Source organism: Mesoplodon bidens (assembly GCF_964165515.1).
Source record: "Mesoplodon bidens genome assembly, chromosome: 1".
Lineage (NCBI taxonomy): Eukaryota > Metazoa > Chordata > Mammalia > Artiodactyla > Ziphiidae > Mesoplodon > Mesoplodon bidens.
The window spans coordinates 103,642,310-103,667,187 of NC_138176.1; the positions used below are offsets into that span (position 1 = coordinate 103,642,310).

At 44.7% G+C, this 24,878-nt stretch overlaps 1 protein-coding gene across 3 annotated transcripts in view; it reads right to left on the bottom strand.

The window, feature by feature from the left end:
- Positions 1–24,878, bottom strand: part of AFAP1 (actin filament associated protein 1) — a 154,911-nt gene that overhangs the window by 54,740 nt on the left and 75,293 nt on the right. For all 3 annotated transcript variants that reach the window (XM_081246258.1, XM_081246256.1, XM_081246257.1), the window contains exons 5-6: positions 19,435–19,646; positions 15,420–15,599 (exon numbers count right to left, since the gene is read on the bottom strand). In XM_081246258.1, coding sequence (XP_081102384.1) covers positions 15,420–15,599; positions 19,435–19,646 — 392 coding nt within the window. The remainder of the gene's footprint in view (positions 1–15,419; positions 15,600–19,434; positions 19,647–24,878) is intronic.

Consider the following 24,878-nt stretch of genomic DNA (forward strand, 5'->3'; position numbering starts at 1 on the left):
AAGAGAAAACATGACCCTGTATGCAAGATGCCTCAGCCAGCACCTGCACATGTACACTGAAGTCATGGTGGCTGCTGTCACCAGCACCGTCATCACTGCCAGCACCTGTACGGTTTATGCTGAGAGCTCAGAAGGGGATCCTGGTCCAGACCCGCAGGCGTCAGGACCATCTTGCAGCGCTACTGGCAATCACGGCCACCCCTGCGGCCACCCACTGTCCCTTCCGTCCTTCCTGAGCTCCTGCAAGGAGCTGGGCGTGGTTCTGATCACTGGGGACATGCAGCAAATAAGACAGACAAGCTCCCGGGTTGGTGCAACTTACACTCTGGTGAATGAAGAGCTAGCAGGCAAAGCTTTCAAAATGTCTTCTATTCTTTTTGGAACTAAGCTGCAATTTGGGTTCAACCCAAGTGCCTTCTGAGAAAAAAATAAAAAAGCAATGCCAAAGCCCCAGCTATCTGTGTAGTAACTTTGCAATATGATCTCAGCAGACACATCCAGATTCCCTTGGCTTGCTCTGGGATTGGGATGGGAGCCAGGAACGGACAGGAGGCTGGGACAGTATTTCCAGCCGTCCCGCTGCTCAGCTGCTTTACGAAAAAGCAACAGAGTGAGGTCCACGTTGCAGAATAAAACAGGAAAAAAAGGAAAAGAAGAAACCCAGAGAGCTTGCTGCAATGTTCCTCTCCTTGTTGAGTCTGAGGTGTGAAAACGTAAGCAAAGGTGATACCAACCAGGTGACCTGCACCTCCTGAATGTCTCCGAGCAGAAAAGGTTCCCTCAGTTTTGCGTTTCATGCTAATTTCACTGCTGCTTTTTTTGCAGCAGGTCTTTATTCCCTCATCTCCCCTGTGTTTATCAAACCTTCAGTTGACAAGGCACACTTTTATCTGACCTAAGGATGAGACTTTTTCTTCCCTCTTGGAAACGAGTATAATGCAATGGAAAACTCCTGGGCTTTTGCATCTGACGGGAGCTGGGGCTGAAACCCCAGTCCCACCACCAGCTCCAGAGGCATGGCTGAGCCACCCAGGCTGTGAGCCTCCATCTCTGCCCAGAACGTGTGAAAGCGACGCCCACTGGGACAGCTCAACGAGGATGCCAACGTGTGCTCTCTTCCCGTGAAAATGCGTTCAATTGTACACACACCGCTAAGGCTCTCGAGGTCCTTGTTTCACACTAGAAGGCTAAACCCCACAAAACACTACCTGCAGAAACCTATCTCTGGCAAAAGCTTTTATGCAAAACACAGTTGTCTTTTTTCTTTCCTTTTTTTTTTTTTCTCTTTTCCAAAGGGGGAAGGATCTACGAAGCTCCAGTCAGATCTCAGGTATCTTCTGGAGAAGGTGTGCTCCCCTCTCGGCTGGACGGGACTCATCCTTCATGAGCAGCCTGGGCCCCCCGTGACCAGGAAGCCTGCTCGGACCCTCCCGCATGGGACACAACGCGGCTGCCCCTCCACGGGCCACACACTGCACTCAGGCCCTGGTCACGGGCATCCTGGACCTGCAGGTCTGCTTCTTCTATCAAGCCGGGCTCATTTTGAGAGAAGGGACTCTGTCTCACTTAGGCTGGTATCCCCAATGTCTAGCACATAACAGCGACTAAAAAAAGTTTGATGAAAGAAAAAGAGGAGGGAGTGAAGAGATAAATTCGACCTGAAATTCCCTATGAGAAAAAAAAAAAAAAAGGTGTGAATGAAAAACAGAAGGAAAGAGACTAGGCCATCAAATGAGAAAAGTAAAGCCTTGTGACAGTTTCCCTAGTCCTCTGCATAGATTCCTAAAATCCTCAGGGATGGGGAAGTTTTAAAAAATAAAAGAGAGAGAGGGCTTCCCTGGTGGTGCAGTGGTTAAGAATCCGCCTGCCAATGCAGGGGATACGGGTTCGAGCCCTGTCCGGGAAGATCCCACATGCCGTGGAGCAACTAAGCCCGTGCGCCATAACTACTGACTGAGCCTGCGCTCTAGCGCTCGAGAGCCACAACTGCTGTGCCCACGCACCTGGAGCCCGTGCTCCGCAACAAGAGAAGCCACCACAATGAGAAGCCCGCGCGCAGCAATGAGGAGTAGCCCCCGCTCGCCACAACTAGAGAAAGCCAGTGCACAGCAACGAAGACCCAACGCAGCCAAAAATTTAACTAATTAATTAATAATTAAAAAAAAAAAAACAGAGAGAGAGAAAGAAAAAGAGCATCAGCTAAAAGCCATGCCTGCAGCACCAACACACCCCAGCCTCACCAACTTCCTCCCACTGTCCTGGTCACTGGACTGTTCCCTCCACTCTCCCCCATCCCATATCAGGTCCTGTTTTTCCCGCAAACAAACGTTTGGGGAACTGAGGAATCTCTGAAGCTCTGAAGCCAGGGGAGCTTACCGAGCCGTCAAAGCCAACTCACGAAATGCAATCACCCTTCTGAGAAGCCTTTCCTGATGAAGCCAACCCAAATATCTGCATGCTTACAAGGCTGTACACAGATCAACTATACCCCTTCCTCCCTATTAGTTTCTCCCTTCTAGAACTGAAATTCCTCGTGGAGAGAATAGAATGAGGTGGATTCGGTAGACCAGAGGAGACCCAGCACGCCTGGGGCCAGGTGGGCTTATTCATGGTATCCCAGCAACATGAGACTATTTAATAATAGTAATTACATCCCAGGTACAGAGAAAGGCACTGCTGAAAAGATCAATGAAAGAAACCAGTCTTTCTTTCCATGGGTTTTATCAAACGGTTGGATTATTTCAGGTTATCTTCATGGAACTGTCTTTCTTCTCTGATTGCTGTTTATTGCCATATTGCCCCTGCAGAGTTCATTCAGAAGTAGTAAATAAAAGGTTTATCACCCGATTTCTCAAATAGCTGCAAATGAGATTTTTATACTAATATACTTCTTTTGAAAGAGCCATGTTCTGTGAGAAGTTTAATACGTATTTAAGAGAACTGGATCCAAATTCAGAATCACAAATCCCTCAAAATACAAATTGTTATATGTTCTGTGGTATTTTTGTTTGCTTTTAACTTCAGCCTGCATCTCCAGAAACACAATCTCTGCACATTTTTTAAGGAAATCTGACCACTCCATTTCTGGGAATATTGACTCTTGTCTTCCGAGTGACCCCAACAAGATGGCTCATGTTTTCAGCATCTGTACACACACACACACTGAGAGTGAACTTTGGCAAGAGCTGCTGGTAATGGAAGTTGCAGACTAAAAGGACAGAAACAAATTTGGTAACAATCCTTGAAGAAGTGTCTGTCCAGTCCTGTACTGGCCCAACAAAGGCCCCAGGCTTCTCATACCTGACAGCGGGAGTGTGTGTGACTTACCAAAAAGGTCTTTAATCGTTACACGGAAGCCACGTTTCGAAATACTGAACACCTGGATAATAGGTTTAGGACAGTATGGGAGAAGAGGAGTTTATATGAATAAAAGACTTGGCATCTGTTTCACAAAGCAATTCATGACAGAGAGTCGTTAGAATTTTCACAGAAGGAATCCTAAGATGTGATACTAATAAATCACAAATTTCAACTGTTTGTTACAGTTCTAAGAGTGCATTTATAGAACTTTTTCATTCTAGCTTTTTGACCATTCTGAACAGTATTATTTCCACTTGATAGATAAATGGGAAAGAGTTTTCTGACCAAAAATATCATAATGAGTTAAAGGCATTCTCAGAATACACTCCAGATTTCCAGACTTTTCATTCAATCTTCTGTCACTCTAACACGCTATCATCAAGGTAAAGAAGGGTTGTTTCTTTTATGATAGTTCTTTAAGAAGAAGAATCTACTTCAGTCATAAAGATGTGGCCTTGACAAGGTGAAATAAAAAAAAAAACATGATGACAGCATTGACTTCTTCCACATAAAACTATGATTTCAAAGTTTTTAATCATTTAGGAAAAAAAAGTTGGAAGCCACATACTAGCTGATTTCAAGGCTGTCTCTAAAGCTGCAGCAATCAAGACAATGTGGCGTTGACATGAGGATATACAAACAGACGAATGAAACAGAAGAAGGAGCCCAGAAAAGGACCCACACGTAACACAATCAACTGATTTCCAACTGCGGCAATTAAGTTCATTTCAATGGTACTAAAACAACTGACTATGCATATGGAAGGAAATGAATCTTGACTCCCATATCTCATCCTGTACATGAAAACCAATATGCATGAATCAGAGACCTAAATGTAAAGACTGAGCCAGTAAAATTCTGGAAGAAAATACAGGTTCTATCTTGGTGACTTGGAATATGCTAAAATTTGCGGGGGGGGCGGCGTGGGCAGGATGCAGAAAGTACTGACTACAGAAGTAAAGACTGATACACCAGATTTCAGATTTAACAATTCCTGTTCATCAAAAGGTACCATTAAGGAAGATAATTAATCTACAGATTAATCAGAGAGTAAGTCTTTAAGGCAAGAAACACTGAGAGGAAGAGGGACATTTCAGGTTTTAACTACCAGTAAACATAACCATTTAAATTTTGTATGCAACAAATAACATAGACTCAAAAATATTAAGCAAAAACTAACAGAAATAAAAAAGACATAGATAAATTCATAATCAAAGTGGTAGATATTCCCACATCTCTCCCTTTGAGTAACTGATAAAACAAATAAATAAATTAGTAAGGATATAGAAGATTTGAACATGACAATTAATGACTGTGATCTAACAACCACATATAGAAGAGTACACCAAGCACATGCATAATACACATTCCTTACAAGTAGACACTGAACACTTACCAAAACTGACTACATGTTGAGCAATAAATCAAGTCTATAAATTTCTACTTTGTGAAACCATATAAAGTTCTGTGACTAGAGTGGAATTAAACTAGAAATGTAAAACAATCAGATAATTTTTTTAAAAATCACTGAATACTTGGAAACTAAGCAATATATTCCCAAATAAACCATTAGTTAAAAAGGGAATCACAACAGAAATTAGGAAATATTTCAAATTGAATGATAGGGGACTTCCCTGGTGGTGCAGTGGTTAAGAATCCACCTGCCAATGCAGGGGACACGGATTCAATTCCTGGTCTGGGAAGATCCCATGTGCTGTGGAGCAACTAAACCTGTGTGCCACAGCTACTGCGCCTATGCTCTAGAGCCCACGTGCCACAACTACTGAAGCCCGTGCGCCTAGAGCCTGTGCTCTGCAATAAGAGAAGCCACTGCAATGAGAAGCCCACACACCACCACGAAGAGCAGTCCCCACTCGCTGCAACTAGAGAAAGCCCACGCTCAGTAACAAAGACCCACTGCAGCCAAAAAACAAAACAAAAACCCATTAAACTGAATGATAAAAACACACACACAAAAAATCAAAATAGAGGATGCAGCTAAAACTGTACTTAGAGGGAAATGCATAGCTTTAAATCCATACACACACACACACACACACACACACACACACATATGGAAAGGGCTAACAATCAATTATCTAAGTACACAATTCAAGAAGTTGGGATAATTACAGAAAATTAAGCCAAAACAAAGTGAAAGAAGAGGAGAACTTAATAAAATAGAAAACAGTAGTACTATAGAGAAAAATCAACAGAGGAAAAATTTCGTTTTTTTGGAAGAACTAATAAGATGGATAAACTTCTGGCAAGACTGATGAAGAAAAAAGGGCAGCACATGGCATCTTGACTTCTGGTTGCCACATAGAAAGGCACGCAGGCCACCACTCTCACCTTGACAACTAAAACAAGGTGGGTGAGCTCTAAAAAAAAATTCAGAGAGAATTTTTCAGAGAGAACAGAGAGAATACCCCAGCAAACCAAAGAGCTGGCCAGCATCAGGCCAAAAAGAAAACCAAGCTGGTCCAGAAAGCTACCATGTGTCTGTAGCACACAGAGACCTCCAGACTTCCACCACAGCTCAGAACCTGAGCCACGTTGACGGAAAATTCCAGATCCAGCCCTGAAACCATGTGAAGGCAATAGCAAAGTGAATCAAAGTAAAGCTGCAGCCCAGTCCAGATCTGCCTCAACTAGTGAGACAGAGGCAGCCCACCTATGAGCAGCAGACGGGAGAAGCGGCACACCTTTTTCTGGAGGAAACAGTAATTACTTCAGTCTCTACTGTTCTTTTACACAAAGCAGATGGAATACAATGTAAACTCATGAGACAAATTCAATAGAAACAGTCCTAGAGATGATCCAAACATCAGCATTACAAAAGACTTTAAAATAACTATGATAGGAAGTCAAAACAGATTGTGAAAAAGGCATTAAGACATGTGTGAAGAGATAGGGAATATCAGAAGAGAGACAGAAACTATTTTTTTTTTAAAAGCAAAAGAAAAATGCTAGAAATGAAAAATAGGATGTCACAAAAGAATAATTCATAAGATGGGCTTAAGGGCACACTGGACACAGAGGAGGAAAGGACCAGTAAACTTGAGGATGGGTAAATCTAAAGTATCCACCCAAACTGAAACACACGGAAGAGTGAAGAAAAACAGAACAGAGAATCCAAAATCCATGGGATATTCCAAATGACCTAACATGTACCAACAAATTTTAAAAGGAGAGGAGAGAAAAAGTGAGCCAGAAAAATATTTGAAGAGATAATGGCCAAAAACGGTCCAAAACTGATGAAAGACATCAACCCACAGAACCAAAAAAGACTCTGAGAAAGATAAAAACCTATAGAGCCACACCCAGACACCTCACAGTCAACTGCTGAAAACCAAAGATTAAAAAAGCAAATCTTAAAGGGAGCCACACACAAAAAAAAATGACACATCACATTCAAAGGCACAATTGATACAAGTGATGGCTAACTTCTCACCACAAGTTAAGGTGAAATAAAGACATTTCTAGTCAAAGCTGAAAGGAGAAGAAAAAAACAAACAAAAAAGCTGAAAGGAGTTATTTCTAGAAGGTCTGCTCTATAAGAAATCATTTTATTTTAATAATTTCTTTAGGGTGAAAGGAAATGATGACACTACATGGAGGCCCTTCTTCAGGAAGAAACAAAGTAAGGGGAGATGCCTGGGAGAATACGAAAGACCTTTCTTGGGACTTGCCTGGCAGTCCAGTGGTTAAGACTCTTCCACTGCAGGGGGAACAGGTTTGATCCCTGGTCAGGGAACTAAGATCAACCTTTTTTCAAGGACACACAGGGTCAGGTTCTATGAGCTAAAGTATACAATAAACTTGTTTGTGATCCTCCTTGAGAAGTCTGGCAAAACCACAACGATACTCTCCTAGCACATTAAATCATGGTGAAAACTCTTTTCAACTGTATTCCTCTAAAACTGCTTGAAACCAGGAGGTGCTGTAAAACCCCTACATTACCCAGCAGGGAGTGGGGGGAAAAAAGCAAGAAAAGGACGGATGCAATTTACCAAGGTCAGCATTAGGACTCTCACGGATTCTCATTAGAAAAGGACAGTGGTGTCTACAGTGCAGCCAATTTCCCTTAAACATTCTCTTTGGTATAGACCTTTAAGCGTTGTTTTGGGATGTTTATTAATTTATTTGCAATAGGGTATATGGCAGATGATTGGCACATGGTTTCCTCTCTATGGGCACACAGGAAGATGTTTCCCAGACTCCTTGCAGGTCTGGGCAAAGGAGGGTGGGAGGAAGGGATGTGAACACTCGTAGCTCTGGCCCCTAAAAACATCCTGCTGTCATCTTGATTTCCAAACAGATTTCAACAGGAGCTTGTATGTTTATTAACACCACCAATAATAGCAGCTTGCACTTACATACGTGCTCATACAGGTGAGGTGCTCTTCTAAACACTTTATATCTTAACATGGTTGCAGCCTCACAACAACTCTAAAAAGCAGACACTACTTTCAACCCCTCGCATTTTCATAGATGAGAAAACTGAGGCACGGAGAAGTCAAGTAGCTCATCTAAGACACTCAGCGAGTGACTGGCGGGGCTGTGGTCAGAACCCAGCATCGGACTCCAGTCTGAGCTCTAGCGACACTGTCTTTCTACACAGTGCTGGCTCACCACCTTCTCCTTCCCGGCTCCTTTATAATTATTATAATGAATTTCAGAAGCAGTTATAAGAGTCAAATAAAACTTTAGTGAAAATGGCTGTGGAATGCCATTTACCTTAACAGCCTATCTGCCTGCAGAAACACTTACTTGCTCTCAAATGCTCTCTTCCATGAGGACTTTTATCCAAGTGGAAATGAGCAGGCTGAGCTAGAGCTGTGATTACCAAACCTGGTTTGGCCTCGGGCATTGGGAAGTTCCTTAAAAATAGATTTCTGAGCAGAATATCTACAAAAAGGGCAAAGGATATAAACAGACAGTTCACGGAAACAGTAATACAGCCATAGGCTCTTGAACCCTATAAAAAGATGCTCAATGTCACTCATAATGAGAGAAATGCAGATTAAAACTAGATGAGATATCATTTTCCCTTATCAGGCTGGCAAAAATTCAAAAGTTGATAACACAAGCTGCTGGCAGGACAGTAGCGGGAAAAGGCACTCACATGCTTTTGGGAGGAAAAGGCACTCACACACTGTTGGGGGGAAACGCACTCACATACTGTTGGTGGGAAGGTAAACTGGTAAACCTACAAAGTGATTCAACTGTATCTCAAAATTACAATTGCTTATAACCTTCATGCAAACAATTCCTCTATTTGGAAATGCACTCTACAGACTAGCAAAACTGTGAGATGATGCGGGCACAGGATTAACATTATAGAACTCCCTGTCACATCAAAAGAATGACAACAACCCAATATCCAAAAATAGAAGATTTTTAAAAAGTACATTCTATTTATAAAATGAAATGCTATGTATTGTAAAAGAGAAAAAGTGCTCTATTCTCTAACTTGGAGAAAAAAAATCTCCAAGATACTCTATTTAGGAAAAAAAAACAAGATGCAGAATTTTTATGAGGGTGGGGGGATGGGTATTGAAATTTGCATTTCTATTTGCTGCATAGGTACAAAGAAACTCAAAGGAGACATACAAAGTGATTGCTCTCACACATTGCTGGTAGAAGGACAACTGTACAAACAACCCTGGAGAACAATTTGTGAGGCTCTAGTAATGTTGAAGATGTGCACATATCAACACCAGCAATTCCAATATACGGTCTCCATCCTAGAGAAACCAGGACACCGAGACCAGGTGACCCGCACGAGAATGCTCACTGAACACTGCCCACGACAGCGAGAGGGTGCAAGCAAATGAGTGAGTGAAAAAAGCAGGCTGCAGAACATGTGCAGTTTGAAGCCATTTACATGGAAATTTTAAACATGAAAAATAATATCATTTCTTGTTTATGAGTACAGACATTGTAAGTAAAAAGTATTTCTAAAGTATACCTAGATAATAATAAATTCAAGATACAAGTAACAATAATACAATAAATAATCCAATAAATTCAAGATACAAATTCAAGATACAAGTAACCTTGGAAGAGGGAGAGAATTTTTATTTTTAATGATTAACATCTTTACTAATGATAAAGCCCTTTAAATGGTTCAAAAAGAATAAAAAGACACAATCGAGGGAGAGAGAATTAATAGGGCAGGCATGTTTCAATTACATCTGTGGCCTTTTGGATCTTAAAAAGGGTAAAAGATATAAAGGAAAAAGGAAAAAAATTCTTAGGTCCCAAATGAATCTAATCATTAGGGATTAGGATTAGGACTGTTTTTTGGTGTTTTTTTTTTTTTTTAATTTCCAGTTGATTCTGATAAGGCAGCCAATCTAACAACAATATCTGGATGAAACTAAACTAAAACATCTCAGGTCTCTGCTGATTTTAAAAAACTAAAATTCTGTAACTGATTGATTGAAAGTAGTTTTGTCATCAGACTTCCATTTCTAATCAAGACTTCTTAGGTTCTTGTATTACAATATGCAATGGAAGTAAAGCACAAACATTAAGTGGAGTAATTAATCAATTTAAACCCTTTAGAAAAAGATAATTTACCAAGTATTTACTTCTTTTTAAAGCAATATCAGCAAATGCTAAAAAGTTTTTGCAGTTAAGCTCCCATTGACAGAGTCATCATTCTATAATTAGCTAAGTGCCTGTGATCTGTATCTCACATCTGCTGAAATAAGGTGTAAGACTATTTCACTCCATCAGCACCTGACATCTTGAAAAAGTTTTGTCTTTGTCTATTTGTGAGCTGCACTGTCCGCTTATTGCTATTTCCCAATGAAACAGTAAAACCCAGTGAACGCTAGATAACTTCATGTTAGACCAATATCATTAACAAGGGAGCTACTCTTTAGTATACATAAAATACTCAACAAACTGTGAGAACAGACGGAAAAGAGAAGAAAGCTTAGGTTTCAGAGTGTCCTTTCTTGGGTTCTCCACTAGGGAACAGGTAAACACAAAAATGCAGAAGGCCAGATACAGGTAACCAAGAGTGGGACCAGGTGAAGAAAACAGAATCATATATAAGGCTCCTCGTTTATTTCCTCATTCTTTCCCTCCTTACTGAAGGAATGGTGCTAAGAACCTAGAAGTGAGGAATAAAAAGAGAAAATGGCAAATTGTCAAGATGGCCCAGCAGAATGAAAATGAAAAGGAAGCCAGGAAATTCAGAGGTCGACTCCTGGCTCCATCACTGGTTGATCACTGTGACATCCCGTCTACCTAGGACTTGGTATCTCACCTGTAAAATGAAATGGCCAATAGTAACACCTTTTTCAGGCAGCTGTTTTGAGAATTAAGAGATAATAATGATGGAAAAGTACTTTGGTAACACCAGTGGTTGACATGTAACGTATTAAGATTCTGTGTCTGGAAGGCTAAGCAAGCTCAGCAGCAGAAACTCCGGATCACAGGACTCCCATTAAAAAAAAATGCTCGGGCTTCCCTGGTGGCCCAGTGGTTGAGAGTCCGCCTGCCGATGCAGGGCACACGGGTTCGTGCCCCGGTCCGGGAAGATCCCACATGCCGTGGAGCGGCTGGGCCCGTGAGCCATGGCCGCTGAGCCTGCGCGTCCGGAGCCTTTGCTCCGCAACGGGAGAGGCCACAGCAGTGAGAGGCCCGCGTACAGCAAAAAAAAAAAAAAAAAAAAAAAAAAAAATGCTCTGCTCCATTTCCCAAATTACAGAGATGAGAAAAGCCACATCTACGTGTTCTGCCCCAACAGAAACAATCATTGTTGTCATCACAGAGTCTGACCCTTATACTTTCCTGGGGGATGAGAGGGAAGTGAGGCTCAAAGTTTAAAGGATGCTGGCATGTTACAAGAACCATTGTTATAAAATATCTCATCAGGCTTTCCCACCCACTCCCAACCGGTTTTTCAAAGCACGTACTAGCAGGCAATGATGGACTAGAAGGTTTGGACCAGTTCTCCTGATAAAGACAATGAGGAAAGCAAGATGAAATATACACAGCATCTTCCTAAGAGCAAGAAAGAGCTATTATCATAGTGTGGAATTACCTGGTCATGATCCAAAAGTCTATGGGAATCCGGAGAAGTAGCCCAGCAGCCAGGACTGCCTTTGATACCCCCCAGAGGAGGTAGCCAAGAAGCCAGGTAGCACTCTGACAGCTCTGGCAGAATAGGGACCGAAAGCTGGAGGCCAGGGCTCACCAAGGATGAGGCCCCTGGCAAAACCCTCACACTTAATATTAGGGCCCCAAGATTAGGAGCTAGAGGAAGACTGAAATAAAAATAAGCCTGCTGTTGAATGGACTGCAGGCTGACTTCAAGTCACCTGGATGGCTCTGAAAATCTCAAGCTCTGAAGTTAAATTAAACTGATTTTGGAGACCTACTGCCCCCTCAAGCATGTGGCATAGGCAAATGCTCTTGGATAGGAAAAAGCACTGTGCTGAGAATCAAATTATTTCTATAGGGACAACTAGCTACCCACAAGAAAAAGAATGAAATTGGACCCCTACCTCACACTACAAGCAAAGACTACATCAAAATGGATCACAGACTAAATTTATGAGCTAACACTATAAAGCTATTACAAGAAAATATAGGTGTAAATCTTAAGGCCTAGGATTAAACAATGGTTTCTTAGAAATGACACAAAAAGCCATAAAAAGGAATGAGATATTAATACATATACAACATGGATGAACCTTGAGAACATTATGCTAAGTAAAAGAAGACAGTCACAAAAGGACATATGTTGTACGAGTGTGTTGGCAAATCTGTAGGGACAGAAAGCAGATGAGTGGTTGTCTGGGGCTGGGGGTAGGGGAAATGACTGCTAGCATAGTGAGGACAGTTTTTCTCTTTAGGTTCATGAAAATGTTCTAAAATTAGATTATGGTGATAGTTGCACAACTCCGTGAATATACTAAAAACCACTGAATCATATGTTAAAAGGATGAATCGCATGAAATGTGAATTATACTTCAATAAGCTGTTATTAAAAATAATTATAATAATTTTTTTTCAAATATAATGCCCCAGCATGATCATTAGATAACCTGGCATGCAAGAAGACAAAATGACATGAACAAGAAAAGGCACAACAGATAATAGAACCAGGTCCAAACTCAACCAAAACCACTGTCAAAACAATTATGTCGGGCTTCCCTGGTGGCGCAGTGGTTGAGAGTCCGCCTGCCGATGCAGGGGACGTGGGTTCGTGCCCCGGTCCGGGAGGATCCCACATGCCGCGGAGCGGCTGGGCCCATGAGCCATGGCCGCTGAGCCTGCGCGTCCGGAGCCTATGCTCTGCAATGGGAGAGGTCACAACAGTGAGAGGCCCGCGTACCACACAAAAAAACCAAAAAAACAAAAAAACAATTATGTCTGTTATGTGCTTGTTATTGGAGAGAAAAGCCAAACAAACATTCCTAAGGAGAAACAACTAGAAATTCAAGAACTGGAAACTACCACAAACAAAATTAAGGATCCAGTGAACGGGAACAAACTTAACAGCAGATTAGATACAGCTAAAGAGAGACATAGTGAGCTGGAAAGTAACAAGAAAAAATTAACCAGACTAAAGGGAAGAAAAGGATAGTAAAACACAAAGAGAAGATGAAAGTGGAATATAGTGAAAAAGTCTAACATATATTTAAATTAGTTGGGGGAGAGGAGGAAATGAGGCAAAGTTATATTTTAAGGGAAATGGCTGAAAATTTTTTCTAAAACAGAAAAATACCAATCCACAGATTTAAAAATCCCAGGGAATCCCAAGCAGAATAAATAAAAAAGAATTGACGGGCTTCCCTGGTGGCGCAGTGGTTGAGAGTCCGCCTGCCGATGCAGGGGACGCGGGTTCGTGCCCCGGTCCGGGAGGATCCCACATGCCGCAGAGCCGCTGAGCCTGCGCGTCCAGAGCCTGTGCTCCGCAATGGGAGAGGCCACAACAGTGAGAGGCTCACGTACCGCAAAAAAAAAAAAGAGAAAGCTCTATCCTCCTTGGAGAAATGTCTATTTAGGTCTTCTGCCCATTTTTGGATTGGGTTGTTTGTTTTTTTGATATTGACCTACATGAGCTGCTTGTATACTTTGGAGATTAATCATTTGTCGGCTGCTTCGTTTGCAAATATTTCCTCCCATTCTGAGGGTTGTCTTTTCGTCTTGGTTATGGTTTCCTTTGCTGTGCAAAAGCTTTTAAGTTTCATTAGGTCCCATTTGTTTATTTTTGTTTTTATTTCCATTTCTCTAGGAGGTGGATCAAAAAGGATCTTGCGGGCTTCCCTGGTGGCGCAGTGGTTGAGAGTCCGCCTGCCGATGCAGGGGACACGGGTTCGTGCCCCGGTCTGGGAAGATCCCACGTGCCGCGGAGCAGCTGGGCCTGTGAGCCATGGCCGCTAAGCCTGCGCATCCGGAGCCTGTGCTCCGCAACGGGAGAGGCCACTACAGTGAGAGGCCCGCGTACCGCAAAAAAAACAAAAATAAATAAATAAATAAATAAATAAAAATTAAAAAATAAAAAGGATCTTGCTGTGATCTATGTCATAGAGTGTTCTGCCTGTGTCTTCCTCTAAGAGTTTTATAGTGTCTAGCCTTACATTTAGGCCTTTAATCCATTTTGAGTTTATTTTTGTATATGGTGTTAGGGAGTGTTCTAATTTCATTCTTTCACATGTAGCTGTCCAGTTTTCCCAGCACCACTTATTGAAGAGGCTGTCTTTTCTCTGTTGTATATTCTTGCCTCCTTTATCAAAGATAAGGTGACCATATGTGCGTGGGTTTATCTCTGGGCTTTCTATCCTGTTCCATTGATCTATACTTCTGTTTTTGTGCCAGTACCATACTGTCTTGATTACTGTAGCTTTGTAGACATTTCTCCAAAGAAGATACACAGATTGCCAACAAACACATGAAAGGATGCTCAACATCACTAGTCATTAGGGAAATGCAAATCAAAACTACAATGAGGTATCACATCACACTGGCCAGAATGGTCATCATCAAAAACTCTACAAACAATAAATGCTGGAGAGGGTGTGGAGAAAAGGGAACCCTCTTGCACTGGGAATGTAAACTGATACAGCCACTATGGAGAACAGTATGGAGGTTCCTTAAAAAACTAAAAATAGAACTACCATATGACCCAGCAATCCCACTGCTGGGCATATACCATGAGAAAACCATAATTTAAAAAGTCACATACCACATTGTTCATTGTAGCACTATTTACAATATCCAGGACATGGAAGCAACCTAAGTGTCCATCGACAGATGAATGGATAAAGAAGATGTGGCACGTATATACAATGGAATATTACTCAGCCATAAAAAGAAACGAAACTGATTTATTTGTAGTGAGGTGGATAGACCTAGAGTCTGTCATACAGAGTGAAGTAAGTCAGAAAGAGAAAAACAAATACCGTCTGCTAACACATACATATGGAACCTAAAAAAAAAAAAGGGTTCTGAAGAACCTAGGGGCAGGACAGGAATAAAGATGCAGACGTAGAGAATGGACTTGAGGGCATAGGGAGGAGGAAGGGTAAGCTGTGACGAAGTGAGAGAGTGGCATGGACATATACACAGCGCCAAATGTAAAATAGATAGCTAGTGGGAAGCAGCCGCATAGCACAGGGAGATCAGCTTGGTGCTTTGTGACCACCTAGAGGGGTGGGATGGGGCGGGTGGGAGGGAGACGCAAGAGGGAGGAGATATGGGGATATATGTATACGTATAGCTGATTCACTGTGTTATACAGCAGCAACTAACAAAACAATGTAAAGCAATTATATTCCAATAAAGATGTTAAAAAATAAAAAAGAGAAAGCTCTAGAAGCAGCCTGTAAACAGGGGGTATATTGCCTTTTGAAGAGAAAATTTAAAGTGATTAACCTCAAAGTAATCAGAATTTTCCGCTATCAAAGACAAAACTATTCAGGTTAATCCATTGTTTGCCTACGCTTGGAAAAAATTACAAACTCAATAAAACAGATCTCAGAAAGAGGTTTCGGAAAGAAAATGTCTCAGAAACAAAAGCAACAAGTTACCTTCAGCCACTGTTCGGCCTGCTCCTTGCTCTGGACAGCAAGAACTAGTGGGTCTGTGCCCTGCTGAGTAATTTTCAATTCGTGCTTCTTCTTTTTGCTGTCTTTTGGGATGTATGTAATGTTGCAGCCTTGGAGCGGCAGTTCCATCTGGGGCTGCTGGTCCTTGGAACTTTTGTAGCACTGCATTGAACAGGAGAAATCAAAGTTAGGCTGTAAGGAAGCCCAAGCAGAAACACTGATAAAACTCCAGCACAATGAAAACAGGAGTACTGGCGAAGCACCTGGAGGTCCGACTGAAGGGTGGAGATACTCAGAGACTGGAAGAGCGACCTGCACACACTGAGACTCACATACAGAGCACCGCTCCACACCGACACCTCCCCTCCACGTGCGTGCAAAAACATCTGCTCATTAATTCAGCAGAATTTACCAAGCGCCCAGGAGATGACTCGGTGGGAAACAAAGTCCCTGCTCTGATGGAGCTTATGTTCTAGTGGAGCTTCCCCATTAAGCGACACGAATATACTAGATTTGCTGAAATGGCGCTGCCACCCTAATGTGGGCAGACAGGACCTTGGATACTTTACTCCACAACCTATGTTGTTTGGTGTCCTCCTATCCCATCCCTATCCTCCTTCTGAAAGACAGGTGAATGACTTTATGAAGAGTATACGTATCAACATATAACGGCCAAAAATGTCTGCAAAGCTGTGCTTTCTGGTTGAGTAGAGGGTCCAAAATGCATGCTGCTCCGTTTGCATCACTGACATTCGCCCTAGAGCTTTCAGTGCTGTGGCGACACTGACACTGAGTTCCTATCACTCTCGCTTGATCTAGACCTCTCACACCAGATCTTTGTCTAAAGGCTTCCCCTCCTGCCTTGGGTTCACTGCATTACTGGGGACCAAAAGCACACCCCGTAATGGCAATACATGGGCTAAGAGTTCAGGTATCTGGGTCCCAGCTCTGTTACTAATTTAATCTGGGTTCCCACAAGTTGTTTAAGCTTTCTGAGCCTGCTTCCTTTTTTGTGAAATGATGTATTGCTGTTTTTATTATTATTTTATTGAATTACATTATTATTAAATAATTAGCAACAATAACAGCGGCTACCAAATATTGAGTGTCTACCTTATATGAGGCATTTCATACATCTCATTTAATCATCACGCTTGTCCATTTTGCAGATTAGGAAATTGAGGTTCCGGTGGTTGGGAAACTAGTCCAAAATCAGGCATCCTGAACAGTGGCACAGCCAGGGCTCTAGCCCCAAACTTTGTGAGTGCAGAGCCTGCACCCAGGACCCTAATCCATCTACTGATGAAGGAATGAATGAACAGATACTTCTTTTCAGAAATGATTTCTAGAGCCCTTTCCTGTTTTACAGTTCTAAGACCTTGGCTCCTAAATGGCACGGGTATGGAAGATACCCACTTTTTTAAGAAGTAAAACTGATGGCCACCCTGCCTAAAAACGAAGAAAAAAATACACCAAAAACAACTAATCTCAGGTTGCTATGAATGTTTACCATTTACCAGACTTTTCACATTCTCGGTATGTGCAAAAAAAAAAAAGTGAAAAGGAAACTAACAGTAGAAGGAATTGGAAAGGAAATTTTTTTTTTAATTAATGAATTTATTTATTTATTTTTGGCTGCGTTGGGTCTTCGTTGCTGCACGCAGGCTTTCTCTAGCTGTGGCGAGCGGGGACTCCTCTTCATTGTGGTGTGCAGGCTTCTCATTGCAGTGGCTTCTCTTGTTGGGGCGCACGGGCTCTAGGCTCACAGGTTTCAATAGTTGTGGCACTTGGGCTTCAGTAGTTGTGGCTCACGGGCTCTAGAGCACAGGCTCAGTAGTTGCGGCGCGTGGGCTTAGTTGCTCCATGGCACGTGGGATCCTCCTGGACCAGGGCTCGAACCCGTGTCTCCTGCATTGGCAGGTGGATTCTTAACCACTGCACCACCAGGGAAGTCCCAGGAAATTTTATAGCTTATATTTCTCCTTAAGTTAAACACTTCAAAATGGATGTTATCAGTAATACCATATAGTAACATCTGGAGCTCCCTGCAGGTTGGATTCCCAGGGAAGATGACTCTAAAACAGAGCAGCACACGGGATATTTATTAAGGGGCATTTATTTAAGAGCTATACCTGTAGGAGGAGGAGGAGGACTGGGCAGAGGAAGAAGGTAAGCTTCAGTGCAGTTCAAATACAGGCCCTGATGAACCCCACGGGAGTTCTGGAACTGGACCGCGCCTGCAGGCTGGTCCCACAAGGCGGGGCATTCACACTCAGGCATCACAGGGGATGCAGACGCCCTGGGAAGGGACGTGACCTTGGGTAGCTGTCTGCCGGCAGCCCCCACCCCGCCAAGTGAGGGAACCGAAGGGGTCTGGGCACACAATAGTGTCCACCAGAGAGCTGCCTGGGCAGGTTCTGGAAGGCTACTCAAAACAGCTGGTCATGGTGGTGCCTGTGTGAAGACAGGCCGGGAGCACTTAGGGGAAGAGGCTGGTGTTTTGTTTTCTGTTCATAGCTTTCTGTTCTGTCAATTTTTTTTTTTTTTCACCATCAACAGGGGTCATTCGGGCGGCTGGATCATGGGTCATTTTTGAACAAAAAAATGCTTCGTAATGAAACTTTGATTCTGCGTTTCATCAAAGACGGTGCTTTCACATGGTTTTCCATTAATCTCTTCTTAAATATTTACGACTCCTCTAAATGGTAGGCATTATCATCCCGGTTTGGAAGATGGGAAACCGGGTAGGTGATGCAAGAAACAGAAGATGAGGAGGGAGGGAGGGAGGAGACGAGAGCGGGGGTGGGTGGAGCCAGGGCCGGGGCAGAGGGTCCGACGTCCGCTGACCCTACCCTCCACCACAAGCTTCCCATAGTGCGTTTTACATGAGAGTTGACTGTGTAGTTTTAAAATGTTTATATAATATATCCACTGCTTGCAGCCATTATGTCAGATTGTAAATACGGACCATATTAATCTTTTTCATCTTTTTTTTCTTTCGTTCTTTACTTTAAAATTCCCCCACGGCATCATCACTTTTGGCATATTCTAAATTTGGGAGAAATTCAGGCCACACATGTGGAAAAAACATGTACTTGCACTGTTTAAAAAAAATTTTTTTTAACAAAACCATTAATTAAAAAACATATGATGTCCTAAGAATCTAGTAAATCAGATTCCCATAATTCACAGATGAGACTATTTTTTAAAAAGGGGGTTATCTGCTCCACTGTAAAGTGAGTTACAGAATCATACATTCTCATGTGTTGTTTTAATGATATACTTTTGAGTGATTTTTTTCCCCAGGGTTAATTTGAAGGAAAAACAAAATACAATAACACACTCTTAACATTCACAATGCCAATAACCAGCCATGGTTTCTGAAGCTGGGAAGAAAGGAGGAGGGACAAACGGTGTGTCTCAAAGGCTCTTGCTTCCTTACTGGGTTCCCTAGTAGACTAACGCCTACAGCAAAGGGTCTCTGTTCTCCTGTCTCCGTTCCTCTGTTACTTGCTCTATCTTTCTATTCTGCCTCTCTGAGTTACAAGAAAAGAAAAAAAAGAGTCAGCCTTTTGCTTTCCAAAAGAATTTCCTTTCCTGGGCACTCTCCCCCAGACCTCGCCTGGCCTGCCAGGCCCACTTCGATGACCTGGCTTTGAGGAATTCACTGACTCACTACAAATGAGAAAATCCATCCTGCGACCTCTGGCAAGTTAAAGCAGTGTGCATTTCCACTGAACCGCAGACGCTGGCTCGAGATGGGGATGGTTTTGCCCGCTGGTTGCTTTAGGGGGGCTGGCGAAACCCACAGCGTTAAAGCCATGGTAGCCTCGGCCAGGGCTCGCTGACGGCCTGTCACGGGCCAGCCCTTGACCGCTGTTCCCGCTCCCTCCCGCCGATGTTACCGCCACCCGCCTGGGTGTACATTCCACCCAGTTAGACGGCCGACCACATCTTACCGACTCTACACAAGAGCAACCAAGTCGCAAGGCTTTACCAGTAGTTTGGTGTCTTTGATGACGCAGAGTAACTTGGTCCACTGCCCGAAGCGTTTCTTCCGTAGCAGGAAGGCACAGATCTTGGCATCCTTTACCAGGTCCATGGAGGCCTCCTCTGAGGGCCACTGGTGCCGTGTTTTCTTCCCCTTTCCATCCTCTTCCTCTTCATCGTATGATTCGTAAGAGCTACTCATTGCATCTGAGTCATAATCTGTCAAAAGTAAGAAATAAAAGTAATAAACCTGGTTACAAAAGCCTTATCTTGAGGACCACCTATGGGCTCCAGGGCAAATTATTATATTCATAAATGAGAAAGAGGCTTCTGCCTTCGAGTAACTGGGGAAACGCTAGTTAGCAAAAACAGGGAAAAAAATAACTAAGGCTTGGGCAACGGAAACTCAACGAAGAGTTTTCAACTGAAGTGACTAAGAAGGCTGTATTTATAAAAACCACTTCTGGACTGTTCTATACGGGCCCAGCACCTGCAGACCCTACATTGTCGAATCCTTGCTGCGTTCTTGCCGGGCACCATGACCCCCATCTTGCAGAGAGTTTCGCCAAAGAAAACTCCCACCCACACCTTCATGTTAAAGTCCTTTCAAGTCTGCAAGGCCCTCTTCCTTCTTGGCATCGCCACACGCACAAACCCTTCCTAAGGTTCGAGATCCAACCCAAGGCCACCCCTCTCCTTCAGGTCATCCGTGGATTTTCAGAAAGGTTCACACCTCCTTCTGGCTCTGCCGTGCACCAACACTTAAATACCGGGTTGTCTGTAGTCTCCCAGCTAGATCCCACTTTCCCTTACCTCGGGGTCTCACACGCTGCTCTCACCCAGGCTTCGCGCTCATCCCCCTCAGTCTCCTGCCTTTGCCTGGACACGTGCTCTCATCACTCAGGATTTAACTCACAGCACCTCCTCCCTGAAGCCCTCCCTGGATCACCCGCACTGACTGCTACAGACTGAATTGGGTGCCCCCCAAATTCACGTGTTGAAGCTCAAACCCCAAAATGACTGTATTTGGCAACAGGACTTTTAGGAGGTAATTACGGTTAAATGAGGTCGTAATCCACTTAGAAGAAAAGAAAGAGGGAGATCCCGTGCTCTCTCCCTGACATGAGGACATGGGGAGAAGGCAGATGTACATAAGCCAGGAAGAGAGCCCTCACCACAAGCTGACCATGCCAGAGCCCTGATCGTGGACTTCCAGGCTCTAGAACTCTGAGAAAATAAATGCCTACTGTTTTACCACCCAGTCTATGCTATTTTGTTACGGCAGCCTGAGCTAAGACACCAGGTGGAATGCCCCTCCCCTCTGCTTCCACACTACCCAACACAAAACTTATCTCACTGTATTGTCACCTCTGTTTGTCTGCCTGTCCCACATCAGGCTATAAGTCCCCTGCAGGAAGGGAGGCCACCCTGTTGGATGTGCTTGTCCCAGCACTTAACAAACTACCTGGCACAGGGCAAGTAACAAATATTTATAGAAGGGAGAACAGTTAGATCGACTGAAATTCAATGCAAAGCCCTCAGAAGGATGGCTGGCATCTTAAAAGTGATGAATAAATACTAGTGACTACGAGTGATATTAGTTTCAGCCCGGCTGGATCATAAGGTCCTGGAGGCCGTGTCTGATTCATCTTTGCACTCCCCTCAACCCCCGGACACATCTGGAATACATTTGCTTTCATAACACACGTGAGGAATGAACACCTAAACGAGGAATGAGCGACAGATAAGGAGAAACCATGGATGAAGCAACCGGTTGCACACAACGGGAGAAGTGGTAGAAAAGGCTGACCTTGCACAGAGCAGAACTCACTGGAAACTGGACTGTGATTTGTACTCCGTGGTCACACTTGCATGTTAATTTCCCCACAAAGACTTATTTACTAAGGTGGTGGGGGGGAATGGAAAGACTGGTAGTTTAGGTTGAATTTTAAATCCTGATAAAGTAGTCAAGGAAAGATTTTAAGCAAGAGACTAGGATGACCGAAGAGGTAACTCTGGCAAGTCATATTTTATGCACTTTTTGATAAATGTATTTTATAATAAAAGTTTTTTTAAGTTTAGCACAGTGGGCACGTAGTACACAGGGAAGGAAGTATGAAACTATGAAAGACCACGTGCTGCTCCACGGCCCAAGGTTCGCTGAGAGATTTCAGACGGACGGTGGACAAGTCCGAATTTATCCTAGAAAGATCATGCTCACAGCAGCTTGTGGGACCACGAACCCCTCAGTGCTTCGCTCATTTTCTAGAACATCAAATTCAGTAAACACTGAATGAACAAATGAACAAAAGAATTAATGACTAAATCAGTCAGAAATGGGAACATTTCATTTCATTCATGCAACAAATATTTATTGAGCGCTCACTATGTGTCAGGCAGTATTTTTTATACTTGTATCTGTACGCTGTGGGATAAGGCTGTGAAAAGAGGAAGCCAGCTCTGCACTTACACCCCCTGCCTTGCTGGTCCTCTTAGCCGCCCAGAGGCGGGCACAGAGCAGTATCCTTATCTCAGAGGAAAGGAACAAGGATGCTGAGAGATCAGGTGACTCATCTGAGACCTCACCCTGATGAAGGATGAAGTCAAAACCTGATTCTGAACTGAAAGAGTAGACCGTGCCCCTGGCTACCGGGGGGTTGAGATCCACGGCTGGAAAAGACAGTAAGTTCATGGCCCACCTTCTTCTGAGAGAGCAGGACTGATGGAATCGCGTTAGAAGAACGTCAGCCAACTTAGCAGCAAACCAAGCAGGCGGGAGCAGCAGTCTGAGCCCACAGGACGACCCACTCACTGGCAAGTCTCTTGGGCAGTCACCCAACAGAGTCCAGGGTTCCTCCTGGGGGCTGTAACAGGATGTCAAGGGGTCCAGTGTCAGGGCTGGGGTCGGGATTTCGTTAGGAGGTAACGAGGGCCCTGTGGAAAGCTAAGAAAGACAGAGAGCTGGGGAGGAGAGCAGAGAATCACCGACGGCGTGTCCTTAGCTCCTCCAGCTCTCCTTCCCGGCGGCCGTTCTGGGCAGGTGCTCGGGGAACACCTTCAACAGCTCCGCTATCGTGTGAGGTCGAACCCCTGAAATAAATCTCCTATTCCACATCGTGGTGCTTCTTCTCCTCTGCTCAAACCCTGCTCTATAAACTGGAAACAGAAGCCTGTGGCAGGTTCTCACAGGTGAAGCTCAGGGCCGACCCGCAGGATTGCAGAGCGCAGCTTTGGCAGCCTCTGATGAGAACCACTTCATTTTGAGAAATGGCCTTCGGCGCGCCGCCGCCGCCCTAGTACAGTCTAAATGCTTGATTGTGGAGCACCAGGTTACGATCATCAACCTGAGCTGCCCCGCAAGGGCTCCGGGTCATCCAACCCACCGAGGAGCACGTGGCGTTGCATCAAAGCAGGCGCGTGTCCACTGGGCTCCATCAGGCCCTGAAGACATAAGCGAGGGGCATAAGCAAGTGGCTCAGGAGCCTGTGCCCCTATTCTCTCTGCACTGCCTCTCACTGGTTCGTGAGCATGCCTGGCATTTGCTTGGACGGTCAAGACTTGAGAGGGACTGGCAGCAAGGAGGTCTGTGCAAGGGGCTGTGAATAGGGCTCAGAAGGTGAGCACCTGCATATCAGGTGAATGCTTAGCAAAGGGCAACCTCGCCCGAATCACAATCAGGTAACCACACGACTCACTATTCAGACATCAGTGAGCTTCTTTGCCCAGATTTCTTGTCCGAATGGACTCCTGCACAGGCAGCTGGTGTCAGGGGTGGAGCTGACACACGGAACTCAGCAACATGGACTTCCTCTCAGCAAGGTCCAGCTGACTCCCGGCACTTCTGAGTGTCCTGCCTGCACATGACACTGTTCCCTGGGCTGTCAGCCAGCCGCCTACTCACAGGTTATCCCTGGACCACGTGCACCATGGAAGGGGCAGCACCTTATTCTCAGTGGAGGGGATAAAGTAAACCCGCTGTCCACGATACTCCTGCACAAAGTGCCATCCATGGGCTTGAAGCCTTGCTTCTGACCAGGGAACTCATTTTACAGCAACTGAAGTTGACAGCAATGGGTTTGTGCTCACGCAGTTCACTGGTCTTGCCCTGTCCTCATCACCCTGAAGCAGCCAACGCAGCAGACCAGTGCAATCCCTTCGGAATACTCCGTTTCAGGCCCAGCTTGATTGGTCACACCTGTGGGGCTGGGGGGTGGGGATCTTCAAGAATATCTCCAAACACAGGTCTGGGAACCCAGGGGTGAAATGGTAGTGACTCCACTCACTATTACCCCTAGACATCTGCTCACGAAAATTCTGCTTCCATTCCTGGAAATTTGGGCTCTGCTGGCCATGGGTCTTACTCTCTAGGGGCAGAATGTCCCCTCTAAGGGACGCAGTGATGGCTCCACGGACCCAGAAGTGGAGACAACAGACAAACTAGTGGTCACTGCACTGACTGGGTGACTGGTCCCGCCCACCAAGAAGATGTGAGCACACATGGGGAGGAGAGCACGGCCAGGTCCAGGAGATCCCTGGGACGTCCTTAGCACTCGAGTCAGCGGGACACGGCAACTGTCCAGTACAGGTAGTCCTGCTGGAGGCCCGACCTTTCAGGAAGGAAAGCTGAGCCACTGTATTGGACCATCAACCAAGGTGCTTGCTGAAGGCAAAGAGGACATGCAGGAAGTTATAAATACCAGTTAGGACCATGGACCGCTTGTGGAAACGAGGACTGAACCGTTTACGAGGTTTTTGTCCATATTTTGATAGGGCTCTACCTGTGTACGTATAATCGAATCCTCTTCTTCCCCTCTCACATCCCCTGCCATCTAACAGAGAAGTGCTAACAGCAGTTGACCCTGGATTCATATTCTAGTGGCAGGCCCCCAAAGGGGAGCGTGTGACTTGGCCAGGAGAGAACGAGGTCATCCCGAAGTGGACAGAGGATGTCATACCCTCTGGGGAGTCAGGGAGTTTCCGTCACACCAGTCATGGTTGGACCATGTTACGCTGAACCACGACTCTGCTCCCGTCTTCGTTTGCAAATCCTCTGTGTGTAAAGAGAGGTGCGTGGAAGCCAAACCAACCCAGGAGCAATGGTGGTGCTTGTATTCTGTATCAACTCAGCAAGGCTGGAACACATGTCTCCAGATGCCCTTTGCTGGATGCTTCTGGGTTAGGACTGGCTACAAGAGAAGGCTGTGAGCAACCTGCACGGCCGACGGGAAGCGGCTACCGGTCGGGAGGGTGTCAGGTGCTGCAGCTTGCGCTCGCGGGTGCTGGGCTGCAGGCCTTCCTCGTCGGCGCTCCACAGGGTCCCATGCCCGGCCGCCTCTGGGTCCTGGCCAGGTGCGTGCGGCTCCACGGAGCCACATTCCGGCCTCCCGCACGGGGCCCCGCATCCAGGAGTGAGAGGCAGGGGGGTTCCCAGCATCCTTCCTCGCCCCCAGG